This window comes from Kogia breviceps, chromosome 5, assembly GCF_026419965.1.
Source record: "Kogia breviceps isolate mKogBre1 chromosome 5, mKogBre1 haplotype 1, whole genome shotgun sequence".
NCBI lineage: Eukaryota > Metazoa > Chordata > Mammalia > Artiodactyla > Physeteridae > Kogia > Kogia breviceps.
In genome coordinates, this window is record NC_081314.1 from 90942036 (window position 1) to 90957799 (window position 15764).

General features: G+C 45.8%; 2 protein-coding genes across 13 annotated transcripts in view; one reads left to right on the forward strand and one right to left on the reverse strand.

Moving 5' to 3' along the window:
* CFAP44 (cilia and flagella associated protein 44) overlaps nucleotides 1–7564 on the forward strand; it is a 111654-nt gene extending 104090 nt beyond the window's left edge. The window contains exons 32-34 of the mRNA XM_059063672.2: nucleotides 1924–2084; nucleotides 3595–3729; nucleotides 7190–7564. Of these exons, the coding sequence (XP_058919655.1) occupies nucleotides 1924–2084; nucleotides 3595–3729; nucleotides 7190–7363 (470 nt within the window). The 3' untranslated portion in view covers nucleotides 7364–7564. The remainder of the gene's footprint in view (nucleotides 1–1923; nucleotides 2085–3594; nucleotides 3730–7189) is intronic.
* The window catches only part of BOC (BOC cell adhesion associated, oncogene regulated), an 88046-nt gene continuing 75947 nt past the window's right edge, over nucleotides 3666–15764 (reverse strand). For 4 of the 12 annotated variants that reach the window (XM_067034637.1, XM_067034639.1, XM_059063678.2 and 1 more), the window contains 5 exons: nucleotides 15242–15463; nucleotides 14238–14473; nucleotides 13980–14056; nucleotides 13305–13498; nucleotides 11401–12162 (listed from right to left, as the gene is read on the reverse strand). In XM_067034637.1, coding sequence (XP_066890738.1) covers nucleotides 11975–12162; nucleotides 13305–13498; nucleotides 13980–14056; nucleotides 14238–14473; nucleotides 15242–15463 — 917 coding nt within the window. In that variant the 3' untranslated portion in view covers nucleotides 11401–11974. The other 8 variants (XR_010840782.1, XR_010840779.1, XR_010840784.1 and 5 more) reach the window with 6 other exon arrangements.

The window sequence follows — 15764 nt, forward strand, 5'->3', positions numbered from 1 at the left end:
GTTTGTATTTGGAAATACTATTTGTCAAACCAAGGAACAAACTAGTATGAAAATGAGGAAAGAAGCTTATTTCCATCTGAGTAACCTCGCAGTTTGGAAAAATGTGTGAAGAAGATGAAATGAAGTATTCACATTTCTGGAATGTTAGTTGAAATTAAAGAAAACAAAAAGTCCCATGTGGTTCAAGTTTTATTCAGTGACTTTCAGTTCTTCTCCTACCCCCGGTCCATTTTCTGAAAGCAAGTTGTGAGTCTGGTTAAAGACTGATCTCCTAATTCTGAAGGTGAAGCTAGGAGTGGGTTCCTTTCCTGTATCTCAGAGAACAAATGCTTACCAGTGATGAGAAACTGTTGCCTGCCTCCATCCCTAGACCTAATGGGGAAGGTGAGTCTAGAACACGGGGTGGGGAGGTAAGTTCTCTCCTTTTCAAGGAGAGCACAGCTTGCAGCCATGGGGACAGAGGATGGGGAGTGTTCCAGAAGCCTTTATGTCCCCAGGGAACACTAGCTGGCCTGAGTCAGGAGAAGGGTGTTGTTAGGCTGGCTCCACAGTGGGAAGGGCAAGGACCAGAGTCCATGTCCTAGTACATGAGGCTGCCTTGGGAGAGGGCACTCTGTTATAAGGGGCTAGCTGGGGGAAGTCAAGGTTCTTACTGAGGGAGACCAAGCAGGCAGCCACTGGCTAGCCACACATGTGCAAATAATCCAGTCATTTCATTTGCATCACTGATTATCATGGCCACCGCATGACACAAGTCCACAGGGCGCCACTCAGGTAGAATAGAAATGAATAACCCTCGCTGGATTGTGCAGAATGGCAGCCATGCTGATTATACCATTATCATTCAGCCATAACGATTATATCTGAATACAAATTCCTGTACTGTAACAGAACTGCATCATCTTGTTATACCTTAGGGCCTTCAGACTTCACTTCGGGGACTCTGGTGACTGAGAAAATCTTGCTACAAGATTATACTTTCTTGGGGAGCTCAGACCCTGCAAATGGAATTTTCTCCAGGTTTTCCAGTGTTCACATGTTGAGGCAACAGTAAACAAAACTAAAACATATTGCATGTTAGATGGAGAGGATTGTTAAGAAGAAAAAATTAGAAAGGGACTGGGAAAGAGTGCTGAGGTCCATAGGAAGCCAGGGAAGAGCTCCCTGGAAAGGTGATATACTTACTAAGATGTGGTTCTCCCTGGTTAGGTGACAAATTACACTTGGTTACACCTTCAGAAATGGGTGTTTTGGAAATGAGTCTTTCACCAGTCTCACAACTCGTTTTCAGAAAATGGGCTGTGTGGAGTGAGTCATGTGGCTATTTTGGGAAGGGAATTCCAGACAGTGGAATTCCAGACAATTCCATACGAGGATATCCAAGTGAGCCTGGAATGTTTGAGAAGGTTGAGAAAAAGGTGTCTGGAGTAAATGAGAGAGGTGTGGGAAAGGAGGTGGGGGAGATAATAGGGGCAGGGCAGGACAGGTAGGACCTTGTGAACCACCGCAAGGATTTTAATATTTTTACTTGGAATGAGATGGAAACTTCTGTTCAGTGACTGTTCTATTCTCAACACCAGATGTTATAGAGATCAGTAATAAAAAAAATAAAAACTGAAGGCTTCATAATCCCATTTGGGCCCATGAATAATCTGAGGAGGGGCAGATCAGAAGGTGTAGCCAGTTGGGACAGATGAGTCCCTTTTACATAGGAATTTGAAGTAGATGAAGACAATAGAGCAATAGCAATGTGCATTCTAAGTGAAGAAAGTAGTAGGTGAAAAGTCACAGAGGAAAACCCAACTGGTAACGTTAATATCTCTTATCTTCTTGCAAAAGCTGTTCCTTAGAATGGTATTGGTATTATTCATTTAATAACAGTGGGATCTGATGAACAACCTGACAGTGACTGTTTTCTTTTAGAAATGGAAGAAACAGTCAGTCAACTAATGGTCAGCAAGTTTGGCCGTGTGATCAACCTAGAAGCCCTTCAGACACTTTCTGTGAACACAACACTTGAAGAACTAAAGGTCAAAAAACTTCGAAAGGAGCTATCGAACGCAAAGGAAATGAAGATGTGGGAGGTTAGGATGAGAGGGCAGGTGATCCACTGGGTGGAGGCAAGAACTCCTGGTGAGCTTTCAGTGGTTCCTGCGAACCATCCGTACAGCTGGAGACACGTGTGTGAGCCCCACTTGGTTCCTCCATGATCTTAAGCCTGTCTCGGTTTTCTTACCATTCACTTAGCTGGGCCACTGGTCTATCTTGGGATGAAAGCACTAGCACTGGGTCTGGGGTCCAGGATTCATGGAAATATGATGGCAAAATGGCATGAAAGATTACAGAGAGATTCACTCTGAGGTCTGCATTAATGTATGAACGTTCTAATAGTGTGAGACATGAACTGCTATACTCTGAGGACCTAATTGTATTATTCTACATAGCTTTTGCGTGCTATTTCCGTTCTGGAAATTAGAAAAACATCTCTGAGTAATACATTTTACAACAAGGTATATACTATTTAGCTGGTAGGGTCTTAGAAGGTATTAAATGCCTACGCTGTTCCCAGAGCCATGAGATGAGGCAGTACCCCAGTTACAGCCTGATTCAGAGACAGGAACTTTTACAAAGATTTTATAAGCCTACAAATAATTATGGCTTCTCCAGTTTTCTGTCTTCACAGTAGATAGGGAAGGAGGAGAGGTTCCTAGCGCTATTTTTTAAAAAATATTTATTTTCCTTATTTTTTTTTGGCTGCGTCAGGTCTTAGTTGTGGCACATGGGGTCTTTGTTGAGACATGCGGGATTTTTTTGTGACAGCGCAAGGTCTGCTTGGGTTTCTCTCTAGTCGTGGTGTGCGGGTTTTCTCTCTCTCTAGTTGTGGCACCTGGGCTCTGTAGTTTGCTGCGCGTGGGCTCTAGTTGATGCGCTCAAGCTCAATTGTTGGGGTGTGTGGGCTTCGTTGCCCCATGGCCATGTGGAATCAATCCGGCGTCCCCTGCACTGGAAGGTGGATTCTTTACCACTGGACCACCAGGGAAGTCCCTCCTAGTGCTATCTAGTCTCATCTTTTCTTATCGAAGATTTGCCACTGTACCGTGAAGAAACAAATTACTTCAGTGTTCGTGTCAGTGGGACTGGTCCCTATCAGGGTAGTGCTGGAGATATGCGCTATCTAAAATAATTTGTTGGAGTAACAGGAGAACAAAGGAAAGCCACTGGCAGATGTATGGCCATTCAAGCCGGTCGCCTTGAGGATCCTGGGCCAAGACTGGGGAAAAAGCAATACAGGAACATTTCCCGCTTAAAGGATCATTCTCCCTTTTAATTAATGAATACCATCACTCAGTATGCATACTAATGTCATTTCTCAACAATGGAGTGATGTCTATCTTATTTTTACCTACTTTCATCCTGTTTACATTCTTCTTTAATCAAACCAGACCCAGTGTACTTGCTTCTGATATTATTGGCTTATTGTATTTTTCTATGTGCATATCACTCCATTTGCCTGATGGTTTTGATCAAATCCCGACATTCATTTTTCTGTTTCCTCATTCACTTAATCCATTCTGCATCTTTCTGCCCTGATAGGAAAAGATTGCTCAAGTGCAATGGGAACTGATGATGAAGACAAAAGAACACACCAAAAAACTTCATCAGATGAATGATTTATGTATTGAAAAGAAGAAACTTGATTCTCAGCTGAATATTCTACAGAACCAGCAGGTATGTTCCTTTTCTTCAGACCTTTTGTCAGAATTGAGGATGTTCTATAAAGGGAATATTAAGTGCTGGCTTTTAAACAAACCTTGATCTTGGACGTTTCTGGTCCACTTGGGTCCCCGAGGACACTGAATTGATGCCGTCTACATTACAATGAGCCTGAGGGACTAGCTTTACCGTATGCCTGCTGGGTGCCATGAATTCATACAAGTACTAATTAAGGGATTTGCCTTGGCCCTTGGAGAGGTAAGGTTACTTAGGGGTAAATAATGATATCAACATGCTCCCTGAATTTGGTGTCAAACAACCATTTCCAATACAGGTTTACTTCCTTTGACCTAAAGCAAGCCTCCTGAATTATGGGAGGCCACATGTTACTTATTAAAACACTTGTTACTTTTTAGGGCTTTCAACTTGCTTTTATACAATATTTATTGAGGCTAACCTAGTAGTACTTAATACACAGTATGTGGTGGATAATACTTATTTATAAAGTTTCACCCTATTTAAGCCTTGCCTTCTAGGGACATAACACATGTATAGCACATTCTGAACTATGTGCTATAATCTTTGAATAGTACCTGCAAAAATGCTGTTTTTTTTTTTCTTTTGCTTTTCTTTACGCGCCCAGGAAATGTTCTAAGCCAGGGGTTCTCAAAGTGTGGTTCCCTGAAGAACAGCATTTGCCTTGCCTGGGGAACCTGTTAGAAATGCAGATTCTCGGGTTCCACCCAGATCTACAGAATCAGAGGCTCTGGGGGAGGGGTCCAGCAATCCAGAACAAGCCTTCCAGGTGATTCTGCTGCATGCTAGAGCTGAAGAATCACTGGTCTAAGCAAAAGTCCAAAAGAAAGAATGAATAAGAGGCTTTGGGAGGTTTACAACTAAAATAGAGAGGAAGGCTAGAATCTGAATATCAAAGGCCCTTTATCCACTAAAGAATTATTGAGCGAAGAGTCACAGCAGTATTCAAGAGGAGTGATGCCTAGACAGAATCTTCACAGAGTCGTCAGTGAGTAAACATCTGTTGACTTGATGTGCTTTGAACGTCCAGATACCTTGGAGAGGAAAGAGTTTGGAAGCAGATCAGTTGACTGGGAAAGGGAATTAATTGTGTAGGTCTCTTTACATAGTATATCTTTATACATATAGCTTTACATGCATGGTCTCTTTCCATTGGCTGTCTCACTGAATCTTCAAAAGACCACTTTCCAAAGCTCAGGGTGGTGAAGTAACCTGCTCATATGCTCTCAGAGCTAATACGTGGGGAAGTTTCTTCTTGTTTTTAACATCTTTATTGGAGTATAATTGCTTTACAATGGTGTGTTAGTTTCTATGTATAACAAAGTGAATCAGCTATACATATATATATATATATATATCCCCATATCTCTTCCCTCTTGCGCCCCCCTCCCACCCCTCCAGGTGGTCACAAAGCACTGAGCTGATCTCCCTGTGCTATGCGGCTGCTTCCCACTAGCTATCCACCCTACGTTTGGTAGTGCATATATGTCTATGCTGCTCTCTCACTTCATCCCAGCTTACCCTTCCCCCTCCCCATGTCCTCAAGTCCATTTTCTATGTCTGCGTCTTTATTCCTGTCCTGCCCCTAGGTTCTTCAGAACCAATTTTTTTTTTTTTTTAGATTCCATATATATGTGTTAGCATACGGTATTTGTTTTTCTCTTTCTGACTTACTTCACTCTGTATGACAGACTCTAGGTCCACCCACCTCACTATCAGTTTCGTTCCTTTTTATGGCTGAGTAATATTCTATTGTATAAATGTGCCACCTCTTCTTTATCCATTCATCTGCTGATGGACACTTAGGTTGCTTCCACGTCCTGGCTATTGTAAATAGAGCTGTGGTGAACGGGAAGTTTGTTTTTAAACTGAGGGCCGTCTGCCTCCCAAGCTGACTCCATAGCTATTACTCTTAGAACAATCTAGGCCTGGACTGGGATGAAGATGGCAAGGACAAAAAAACCAACAGTCAAAGACATTTCAAAGTAAGAAGAGCCAAAATTTGTTTGGCTATGGTGAAGAGAATGAGGGAAAAGCTAAGGTGACTTCAGAGTGACCGTCTGGACTGACTGGGCACGAGGGGCTGTGCATTTAGCTACGAGTAACCAAAAGCCCCACTTTGGGAGAGTAGCTTAAACAAAGAGGGGTGCTTTTCTTCATTTAACAAGAAGTCTGCAGGAGATGACTGAGGGGGTTTTAGTTTAGTGGGGCTGTGATGTCACGGCCAGTATCTCTGTGACTCTCTCCATGACTGAAGTTTCCTTCAGAGTCACAGACAGCTGCCCCAGCTCTGTGGTTGCTGCCCAAATGCCAGTCTCGTGCGTCCCTTTCATTATGAAAGCAAACGTTTTCTGCTACATCTACTTAGCCACTCCCAGCTAGAAAAGAAACTGGCTAAGGTTCGTGTTTAGTTTTCACAGCCGCTGAAGTGAAAGTGGGCAAGGGAGAAGAGGCAGGAAGGTACTGGGTGATGACCATGCCTACTTATGAGGAAGGGATGCCAAAGTAAGTGGGGTAACAGACAAATCATGGGCTTTTGGCTTCAGGTAACCTGGTTCTCATCCTGCTTCCAGTCCTTAATATTATAGTGACTTGGGCCAGTTCATAAACCTCTGTCAGTTTCTGTATCTTTAAAATTGGAATAACACCACCTGGTTCTGTGTTGTGAGGATCACGTGAGGTCACAGACATAAAGCACCTGGCACAGAGAAGATACTAGGTGTCATGTCCCTTCATTTAATGCACGTTCAGATTTATTGAGCATCTACTTCTGTAACAAGTTCTACGGCAGATGCTGGGTAGAGTGGTGAGATCCAGGCATACTGGGCTCTATTTCTAAGGCGCAGGATCTAGCAAGAAAGATATCAAACAAGCACTTAGGTCAAACCATATGAAACTGCTACTTTTTAGGTTAAAAAAGGGTCACATGTCACAAATTTCAAATGGTTCAGTCTAATAACTACAATGATGTGTGATGGATGATTTGTCAGAACATAGAGCAGGAATCCTAACCCAGCCCACGGGGTAAAGAAATCCTCCCTAAAAACGATGTCTGAAACACGACCAGGAATTGGCTGGGCAGGGGAAGAAATCAGATGAGGGAATAAAGATTTCTTTTTTTGGAAAACAAGATACGGGCTGTATAGGAAAAGGAGGTATCTTGCCTTTTAGAATTCCAGCGATGAGCCCTGTAGGGTGTGAGTGACTGATAGCTAGCTTAATGAGTTACCCTCTGAAGGGGATTTGCATTTTAAGAGTTGCTTATTAGCTCAAAGGGACCTACCTTTCCAATGGTAGGATTTCGGTGGAGGACTTGAAGGCTTCTTAAAATCAGGAGTGATGGCTATTTAAGTCAGGCACACCTAAAAGACAAATTAAGACAGGGGTGTGTCCATAGTCCAAAAGGTGCTTAAAGCAGGGAGGTGTTTTCTCTCAACAGGGCAACGCCTTCCAGGGCCCCCGGAAAGCAGATACTGTGGCAAGAGAGAAGGTCACTGAATTGATCCAAGTCCAGGCCGAAAGGATTCTGGCCTTAAAGGAAGAGGTTGCTCTTTTGCGTAAGAAAGGTGGCCTTGTTCTCCCCCCCATTCACTCTCCACAAGAGAATGAATGAAGCCCGTGGGCCTTAAGTTTGCTTTTTTCTCAAATCCAGCCAAGATTTCTGACACTTAATTCAACAGAAGATCTGTTTCCTTGTCACCTGCAACAATCCTGCTGTTTTAAAGTGAACTTATCTGAAAGTCTAAAACCACAGCCAGTCATGTAGTTTTAATAATTCCCCCCCCAACTGCTTATCTTAAAACTGACTACAGCACCCAACAGCTACTTATTATTGAACTGAACCATTGCAGATGTGTTTGCAACCAACTGGGTCGAATATGAAGTCTTAGGAGGCTGTTACCTCAAATCGCCAGAAACCATCGGTAATATATCCTGTTTAGGAAATTTGTTTTTTGGTTATCTGAATTCTTAGCCATTGGCAAGAAAATCGATCATTCAGCAAACCATGAGAAAACTTCCTTTTCTTGGTCGTTGGATCCTTGGAAAATAAACTTTGATGTTATCAGGTATTCTCTGAGAGGACACAAGAGAGAGAAAACTATTTTGCCAACAATATGAGGAAAAGAAATGCAATTTAGAATTTTGACATTGTTAACTTCATAAAGCAGTTATTTGAGGGGTTAGGACTCAGGAAATGCAGACAGAAAGAGCAGAGCAGTTTGCTTTAGACTCGCATAAAGCAAAAAAAATAAACAGCTTCCTGAATCACCCATAGTTTTAGCAAACTCAGCTCTGGGTGGAGCAGAGAAGTGCGTTTTGCAAAATGGTTAAGAAGGAGGCTCTTCTCTGAAGGTGTCTGCAACTCTACCAGTATTCTAAGTATTTCCTATAGTTTCTCATGTCCTGTGCCATTTTCCTTCTGTTTCTACTTGAGTCATTTGCTGGTTTTGATATAGATCAGGAAGTAATGAAATAGATTCCATCACTGAGAGATCAACTCTAAAAATCACTTTTGATTGTACATAACATTTAAACTAAGCTAATTTAAATTAAATTAATTTAAACATAACATTTAAACTAATTGGGGGTAAGTAGTCAGTGGAATTCATCTAAGAATGATTTCACTGATCTTTCGATTCCTGTTAGTAATAGAACATAGCACTTTAAATTCCGTGCTCTATGGGTCCATTTTAATGAGCTACTCCCTTGAGGCCGTCACGGAATATGAATTGGTTACTGAAAAGGAAAGGTAAAGAAGGCAATATTGCACCAATGTAGAAAGTGACCTCAGCAAGGTCAAGTTTTCATAACCTGTCTAGCCTGCTGATCTGCCCCCCAAAATTATAGACAGGACTTGGGGTCTTTTGTATGTTGGAATATATATGTCACAGGCGGCCACTTGGCCTGTTTTGTCTCTAAGATCCTTTCATACTCCTATTTGAGAGGTCCAAATAGCTTACTGTTTGTGCCTATTACCACAGAGCTCTGACGTAGCAGCCTTTCTACTGGAGAGCAGGACCCTTTATCACATTCTCTGCTGTACACCCTAAACTATGTGTGCCCTTTAAGCATTTCAAAAAAATGTGCTAGTCACAGTTCTGAGTGTTTTTTACCTACTTATTTATTCCTGCATAAAAAAATTACCCCCAAACATAGCTTAAAACAACATTATCTCACCCAGTCTCTGAGGGTCAGGAAGCTGGGAGCTACTTAGCTGGGTGTTTCCAGCTCGGGTCTCTTATGAGGTTGTAGTCAAGCTGTGAGTTGGGGCTGCGTCCATCTGAAGCTTGGCTGGGAGCAGGAAGGGCTACTACCAAACTTACGTAACTGGCTGGCTGGCTACGACCCTGAGCGACCGCCTGGATACAGTGGGTGGTCCCGGAGGAGACACTCTCCCCTTGTTGTGGGGAGAGTTAGGGTAAAAATTACATTATTTTCCTGGGCCTCATTATCAGACAAATGAGAGATCTGGATAAGCTCTGAGGCTTCTTCCCATTCTGAATCCTGTGATTCTAATTGCAGCAAGAATGAATTTAGTCTATGGAAGAGCCATGTCTAGGATTCCATGTGTCTATCAACTCTCTTAGAGTAAAACCAGTCAGGATTTATTACTTTTTCCCAAACTGAACTAGACAAAAGTCACTAAAGTTTACAATATTAGGCTTTCATACAGCATGTTTGGGATTTGACAATACAGTTAATTCCTTTTTCTTTTCAATTAGATAAGAGATAAAGATAGCTTTCATTTCATTTCATTGATCCCAGGCTTAGTCTTGAATCTATAGCAACTGAGTCTTTGGGAGGTTTAATATCAAGCAGGAGAGCACCAGGGTGCAGCCCTGGCTGGGGGTGGATGGAAAGCTGTCCTAGTCTCCTGATCTAACTGTTCTCTGCCTCCTGCTGTGCCCTTAGAGAAGGCAGCCTCACCTTTGAAAGAGGCCAGAAATCTGCCCGAGTTACTTGTGGATCAACTGTTAATGTGCCTTGGCTATTCTGAACCCTCGTCCATAGTGTCATCAAATCTCAGCATTGAAAGAAAAACTGTAGAGTCCAGCCCCTCTGTCAGAACTTCACAGGAAAAGGAGTTACTCATCCCTGCAGACTCAGCCTGTCCTGTTGGGCTGTCCTGAGCCATGAACTGAATGAACTCCGCACCACCACCAGCTCCTGCCCAGCTAGGTCTTACTCCTCCTTTTGATTAATTTATATAGCCGTTGCTGACTGAATCAGATTTTTAAAAGGCACTATAATAACCTGAAAATAAAGAAATGCAAGATGCAATGAAACTGAATAAGCCGTTTCATTTTCTAGGCTAAAATGTAAAGGCCTGATGCCTGACCTTTTCCTCCTTTCCTGCAATTGGCTAAAGTAAATATGCACATTTATCTCATTTAAGCTGCCTTAGAAGTGCTTTTTCATTCCCAGGCTTTTTTTTTTTTTTTTTTTTTTTGAGAGCTAAAAGCACTGTTGTCACATAAAACTGCTTTCTGCACAGCACTGGAACCATACCACTTCCATAAAGTTCACCAAAACTTACTTTGACAACCACTGGGATCATCAAGCATTAAGAAAACAGGGGAGTTTTTTTTTTTTTTTTAAAGCCAATGGGCTAGAAGTTGAGTTATATAGCCCAGATCTGAGAGGTGAGATCTGTCCCCCTCCTGGAAGTGACCTCTAGGCCCTTGATGCCAGATTGTGTCTGAAGTCACAATATCTTATTTCTTCTCTTCCCTGCTCTACGTCTCCTTTCCTATCATTTCCATATTTCTACAGTCCTTCATTTCATTTCTTGAAATATTTTTAAAATACTGCTTTTCTGAAAACCACGTTCCAATTTAGCTGCTGGATGGAGAAAGGATGCAGGAATCTCTTCTGGCCAGCAGAGGGCGCACTTGCCCTAGACCAATCAGTCACCTCCCGGGGGCTTTCTTAGGACTTTAATTTGTGACTGGAGTGTGAAGCTAGGGTCTGCCATTGATGACTCAGAACAGGATTAACTGTTTCAAGTGGCATTTCATCTGTAACTCAACTCTACTGAAATCTAGAAGGTACATTTCCCTCCTGAAAACAGTTAAAAGTGTGGTAGGGCTCTCAGCAAAAAGCTTCAGCCTCCATCTACTTCCACTTGCCAGGACAAAGGTTGATCCTGTGGTTGGACGGCACAGAGTAAACGTTGATTTTAAACAACTAGTGAGTCAGCTCCTCTGGCCACGTTGCTGTTTCTTTGGAAAGAAGGGAAGTGAATTTTACCAGGCACCATATGTTCACCTGTAGCACAGCACTTCACTAAATAGCATTTTGGAGAAAATACTCAGTCTTCAACACACACCTGTATAGAAAAGATGAGCCTCATTCCTTCCGATCTGACCAAAGCTTCACCTCAAGTCCAGTCAGAGAACGGCGTATCTGCTTCTCCTCGCCCACTGTACACTGTGTCCCTCTTGGACTAAACAGTTACCACGCATCTGCATTAATGAAAACACAACTGAGAGTCAATATTTAAAAAGACAAAATTAGAAACATTTGCTACCTTTTCCAGATTTCTCCTCGATGCATCTGAAAACATCACAAGTGGATGTTTCTTCAAATACTCAGACTGAATCCTACCATCTAAAGAGAATGCTGACTCATACATGACTAAGCTGTAGGTTAACAGGGAAGACTAAACATTTATTTAGACATTTACAGTGTTTATTTTAACAGAGATATTGTTGCCACAGATTATTGATTCTGGAAGGTTTGTTAATGCTGATAGTACTATACACATCTTAGTCTAGTCTCACAGGCATCTTGGGAAAATGTTTCCTGTAGCACCAGATCCAGCCACTGTCACGGGCGGCTGCAGCCTCTGATCGCATGGCCCTGGCCCTTCCCTTGCAGTCACTGTGGACAGTGTGCCTAGGAGTCCTCCTTCCACGGGCTTCTCTGTGGGCCTTCTGCCGGGGCCCAGGCAGCGGCGGAGGGTCTAAGGGATGGGCTGCCTCCTCAGTCTGTGCTGCTCTTTCCCCGTTGACTCCTGTTCCGTTGCGGCTTCTTTGCTTCACACCTCAGACCTCAGTGGGGAGGATTCCCTATGTGTCTCCAGAATTATAAAAACATATACATTTATTTACAAGTGCATAAATATATAAATATGGCTATTATAGAAAAATAAATACCAATTTCCTCTCTTTTTTAAAAGAAACAACAATATATAGTGTCTTTCTGGGATATCAGCTTCTGCCTAAATTGTAGGAGGTGGTGTTTCAAAAGACACGTGAACCGGTGGGCTGGGGGAGAGCCGCATCCCAAGTTCCTGCCCTACGTAGGCCCCCACGGGGTGCTGGGGACACCAGTCTCCTCTCCCCACAGGGCAGGAGTCAGGACTGGCCACCTCTTCAACCGGTACGAGGCCCAAGCAGCACCGGGGCCCTGAGGGGAGAGAAAAGTGGGAAACGTTAGAATTCAGACTGACCAGGAACTAGTGCTCAGCAGTACTGGGTCCGACTCTCTCTGGGACGGGAGCTGGTTACTGGCTTTAGAGGAGGGAAAGAGACCTATGACCACAACAAGGACAATTACACTCCCTCTAAGTATGGGCCACTTCTTACCCACGTCCCATCTGCACATTTCAGGGGTGAAAGCGTGGAGACCCTCATGCATCTACCCTATAAGCAGGGGCAGATGAAGATGAAGTCAGCTGAGCCCAGGAACCGTGCAAGAAAGTTCTGCTTTCTCCAGGTGTGGGCGCTAGTCCACCCTTCTGCTGTGCTTTCTGGCCGTGATCATTCCACTCACAACTCATGCCCCCCGAGGGAGGGAAGTCCCGTGTGGATGCTGCTGGGGTCTGGCTCTAGGAGGTACCTGTCTTAGAATTTCATCTCCCAGGGCCTGGGAGCTGCATGTGACCTGGAAGCCACACCATGGAGGCTAAGAAACATCAGCTAATTCTCCAAACCAGCCTGTGCCCAACCAGGTATCAAAAAGATGGGTACATAAAATAAAATAAAATAAAACCAAAAAGATGGGTAACAAAGGAGGACAGTGGGCTGGGCGCACTGTGCATTGAGTCCCTTGGAGGGAAAGTTCTGTGGAAGCACAGAGTTCTGATGATGTGAGAACTTGGCTTAATGACGGATGCAACCTCATTCCTTAATTAAGAGACAAGACCCAACAAAGCAAGGTACTTCAGAGGGATTAGAGAGTGCCTCTTAGTGTGATGAGAGGAGGCAGGAATCTGTGAGTGGCCTTGAAATGCTGAGACCAAAAGGGCTTCTTTCTCTGAAATGGAGAAGTGCCCGTTCTCTCAGCCTTTGAGGACAGAGCTTGTCATGTTGGACCCACCTGACACCCCCCCCCCCCCCCGCAGATCTGCTGGGCCTTCAGCAGGGAAGGAGGTGGCCAGCTCCCCTTTGCACCCCCATCTCGGATGTACAAGCTGTGGATGGTCCTTAGCAAGCACCGCCTTCAGGGACTGTTCTCGCCCTGCCCGCACGTCACTCCCGGGTCGTGGATGCCTACACCTCACCTCATCCCCAGCCTGTTCAAGTGCCCGCCCTGCCCTCAGCACTGACCTGGGTGAAAAAGAGGGTCCCACGTGGCTTCCAGCCCAGGACCCCGGGGTACACGCCTCATGCCGGGCTGGCCCGTGGCTGCTGGCTGCTCCTGGAGGTGGTGGCAGTCCTGCTGAGGCTGGAGCAGCTGGCAAGCTGAGTCATCGGGCAGTGTGTATAACAAAGAGCCCTCGTCCGGGTTACACCTGGGAGCCCTGCAGGCACAAAACCAGGCGGAGGGGTGAGGTCGGGGCAGCGTGGGCCCCACTGCTCTGGCTGCTCCCGTCTGACGCAGCAGAGCTGGGCAGGGCTCAGGAGGGGCAGGGGCTGCTCCCCCTTGGACATCAAGAGGTGCCACGCCATCGCTTCCACAGGCAATTCTAGTCTCCTTCCATTTGACTCCACGCGTGTCCTGAGCGTATGAGAGGACGTGGGGCCTAGGGGCAGAGCCAGCTGGGCGGGGCTGCTCTGGCCTGAGAAGCGGGGGAGGAATCGCTGAACAGAGAAGGCATCATAACTGCAAAAACAACAACTAAGCCGCTTAGGCGAAGAGTCCAGGGGAGCGGTGTGTCAGACGAGGGGATCGTCAGTGAAGCACTAGCGCTCACCGCTCAGTGACTGGTGCTGGGTTTGGGGAACTAGAGAGAGAGTGAGCGCTGGGGCTCAGGGGTGGAAGGCGGGCAGGGGCCCAGGTACCTGGGAATCTGGTGACTGGGGGGGTCACATCCACTGCCAAGAACGGTCTGCCTCAGCGTGCTGCTGCTGTCGTCCTGCTGCTCAAACGAGTAACGAGAAGGGCACATCAGAGAGTCCAGGTAACTTCCCCATGCGTTGCTCAGCAGGCCCAGCAGCCCGGGATTAGAGGCTAGAAGGGAGGGAGCCTCAGGAGGTGGCCCGGCCACGCCCTCCACGGTGACCCGTCCCTGCGTGCCCACACTCCCAGAACTACGTTACCTGCCGAAGCTCCCCTGGGCAGCACTGCTGAGGCTTCAGGCCTGGGTAGCCCATGGCAGCTGCAGGGCAGGCCCTGTTCACATGTACCCCATTGGTACAGGCCCGTCCGGTGGTGCCACTGAGGTAGGGCTGCCCATTGGCTCGGTGTCCTGGGAGCCCTCCCAGTGGTACCATAGTGTATTGGCAGGAGGAGGGCAGAAGGGCACTTCGAGGAAAACCCAGGTCTGTTGTATGTTCTGGAAGAACAGAAGGATAGAGCTATGCTTAGGTCAAGGAGGCCTAGGGCAGCTTGAAAAAGTCCCACGTGAATCTCAGAAAACTCCCGAGGATTTGCGCTCAAATGGGGTAGGCGGGGAGTTGACATTGCGCCAGGGGAGAGAATATTCTCTCTCTCGGAAAATTCTTCCTGTCACCCACTTCTTCCTAACATCTAGACTTTTTTTTTTTTTGCAGTAGGGAGAGGAGACACGGGACCAGGATTTGGGAGAATGAAGTGGCAAATGAACAGAGGAGCAATATTTAAATGAAGCAAGTTGACCAGATGTGTTGCCATCTGAAGCAGAAATTAGTGGATAAATCAGATTAACCCAGGATTAGGGGGAAAGCTCAAGGGAGCCACAGAACTAAAGACGCGGGAAGAGGCGGGAGGAGGCAGGGTCAACTGAAAGGATGAGTACGTGGTCAGAGCTTGAGACAGTAAAAGAAAACAGAGCCAGCTAAGTACGGAGCTCCAGGGATGCAGAGAACACAAACCAACTCCCACTTCATCCTCTCCATCTGCCAAGGTCTATGAGCCAAAGGGAAGGCCCCATCTGTGAGCGTTCTCCGACTCTTTCCAAGCCCCGTGGGGGACCCACCAGGAACTTGAGCTCCCAAGAGTGTGAAGCAGGGCGCCTGGGATCCAGCCCTGGGCAGAGGCCTCCTTAGGGACTGCGAGATCCCTCCTCCCCTCACCCACACCCCAGGCTCCTTCCCCTTGGTGTTGAGGACGGTCATTCACTCACTTTGCTTAGACCAGGCCCTCCACAAGCAGAAGGGAATGAAGGCAACGATGATGAGGACGATGGAGCCCAGGACGACCCCGACAATCAGGTAGGGCAGGTCACTGGAGCGGGCCACCATGGCCCCTGTGCCCACCGGCCGCTCTATGGTTTCATGGAGTTGTAGCTGTGGTGGGGCCAGAGATGGGGGTGGGAGTCGACCAGGCTGACCAGAAGACTTCCGGGCTGTTAATTGGGACAAAACTCACTTCAGCCTCTATTTCTTTGACACTTCTTTCACGAAAAATAGGAAAACAATATCCTGATTCCATGGGTGTGAGAAATGGGGTCAAACTTATAAGACAGGGCCTTTGGTTGGATCAGTGTGGTGTCCAAGCTCAGCATGAAATTGACATCTAATGTGAAATTGGGCGTCGCTGAAGAGACTTGAGCCTTATACTTCAAGAAACACCCTGAGATATGGGCGTCGCCGAAGAGACTTGAGCCTTATACTTCAAGAAACACCCTGAGATATTTGTGGACCAAG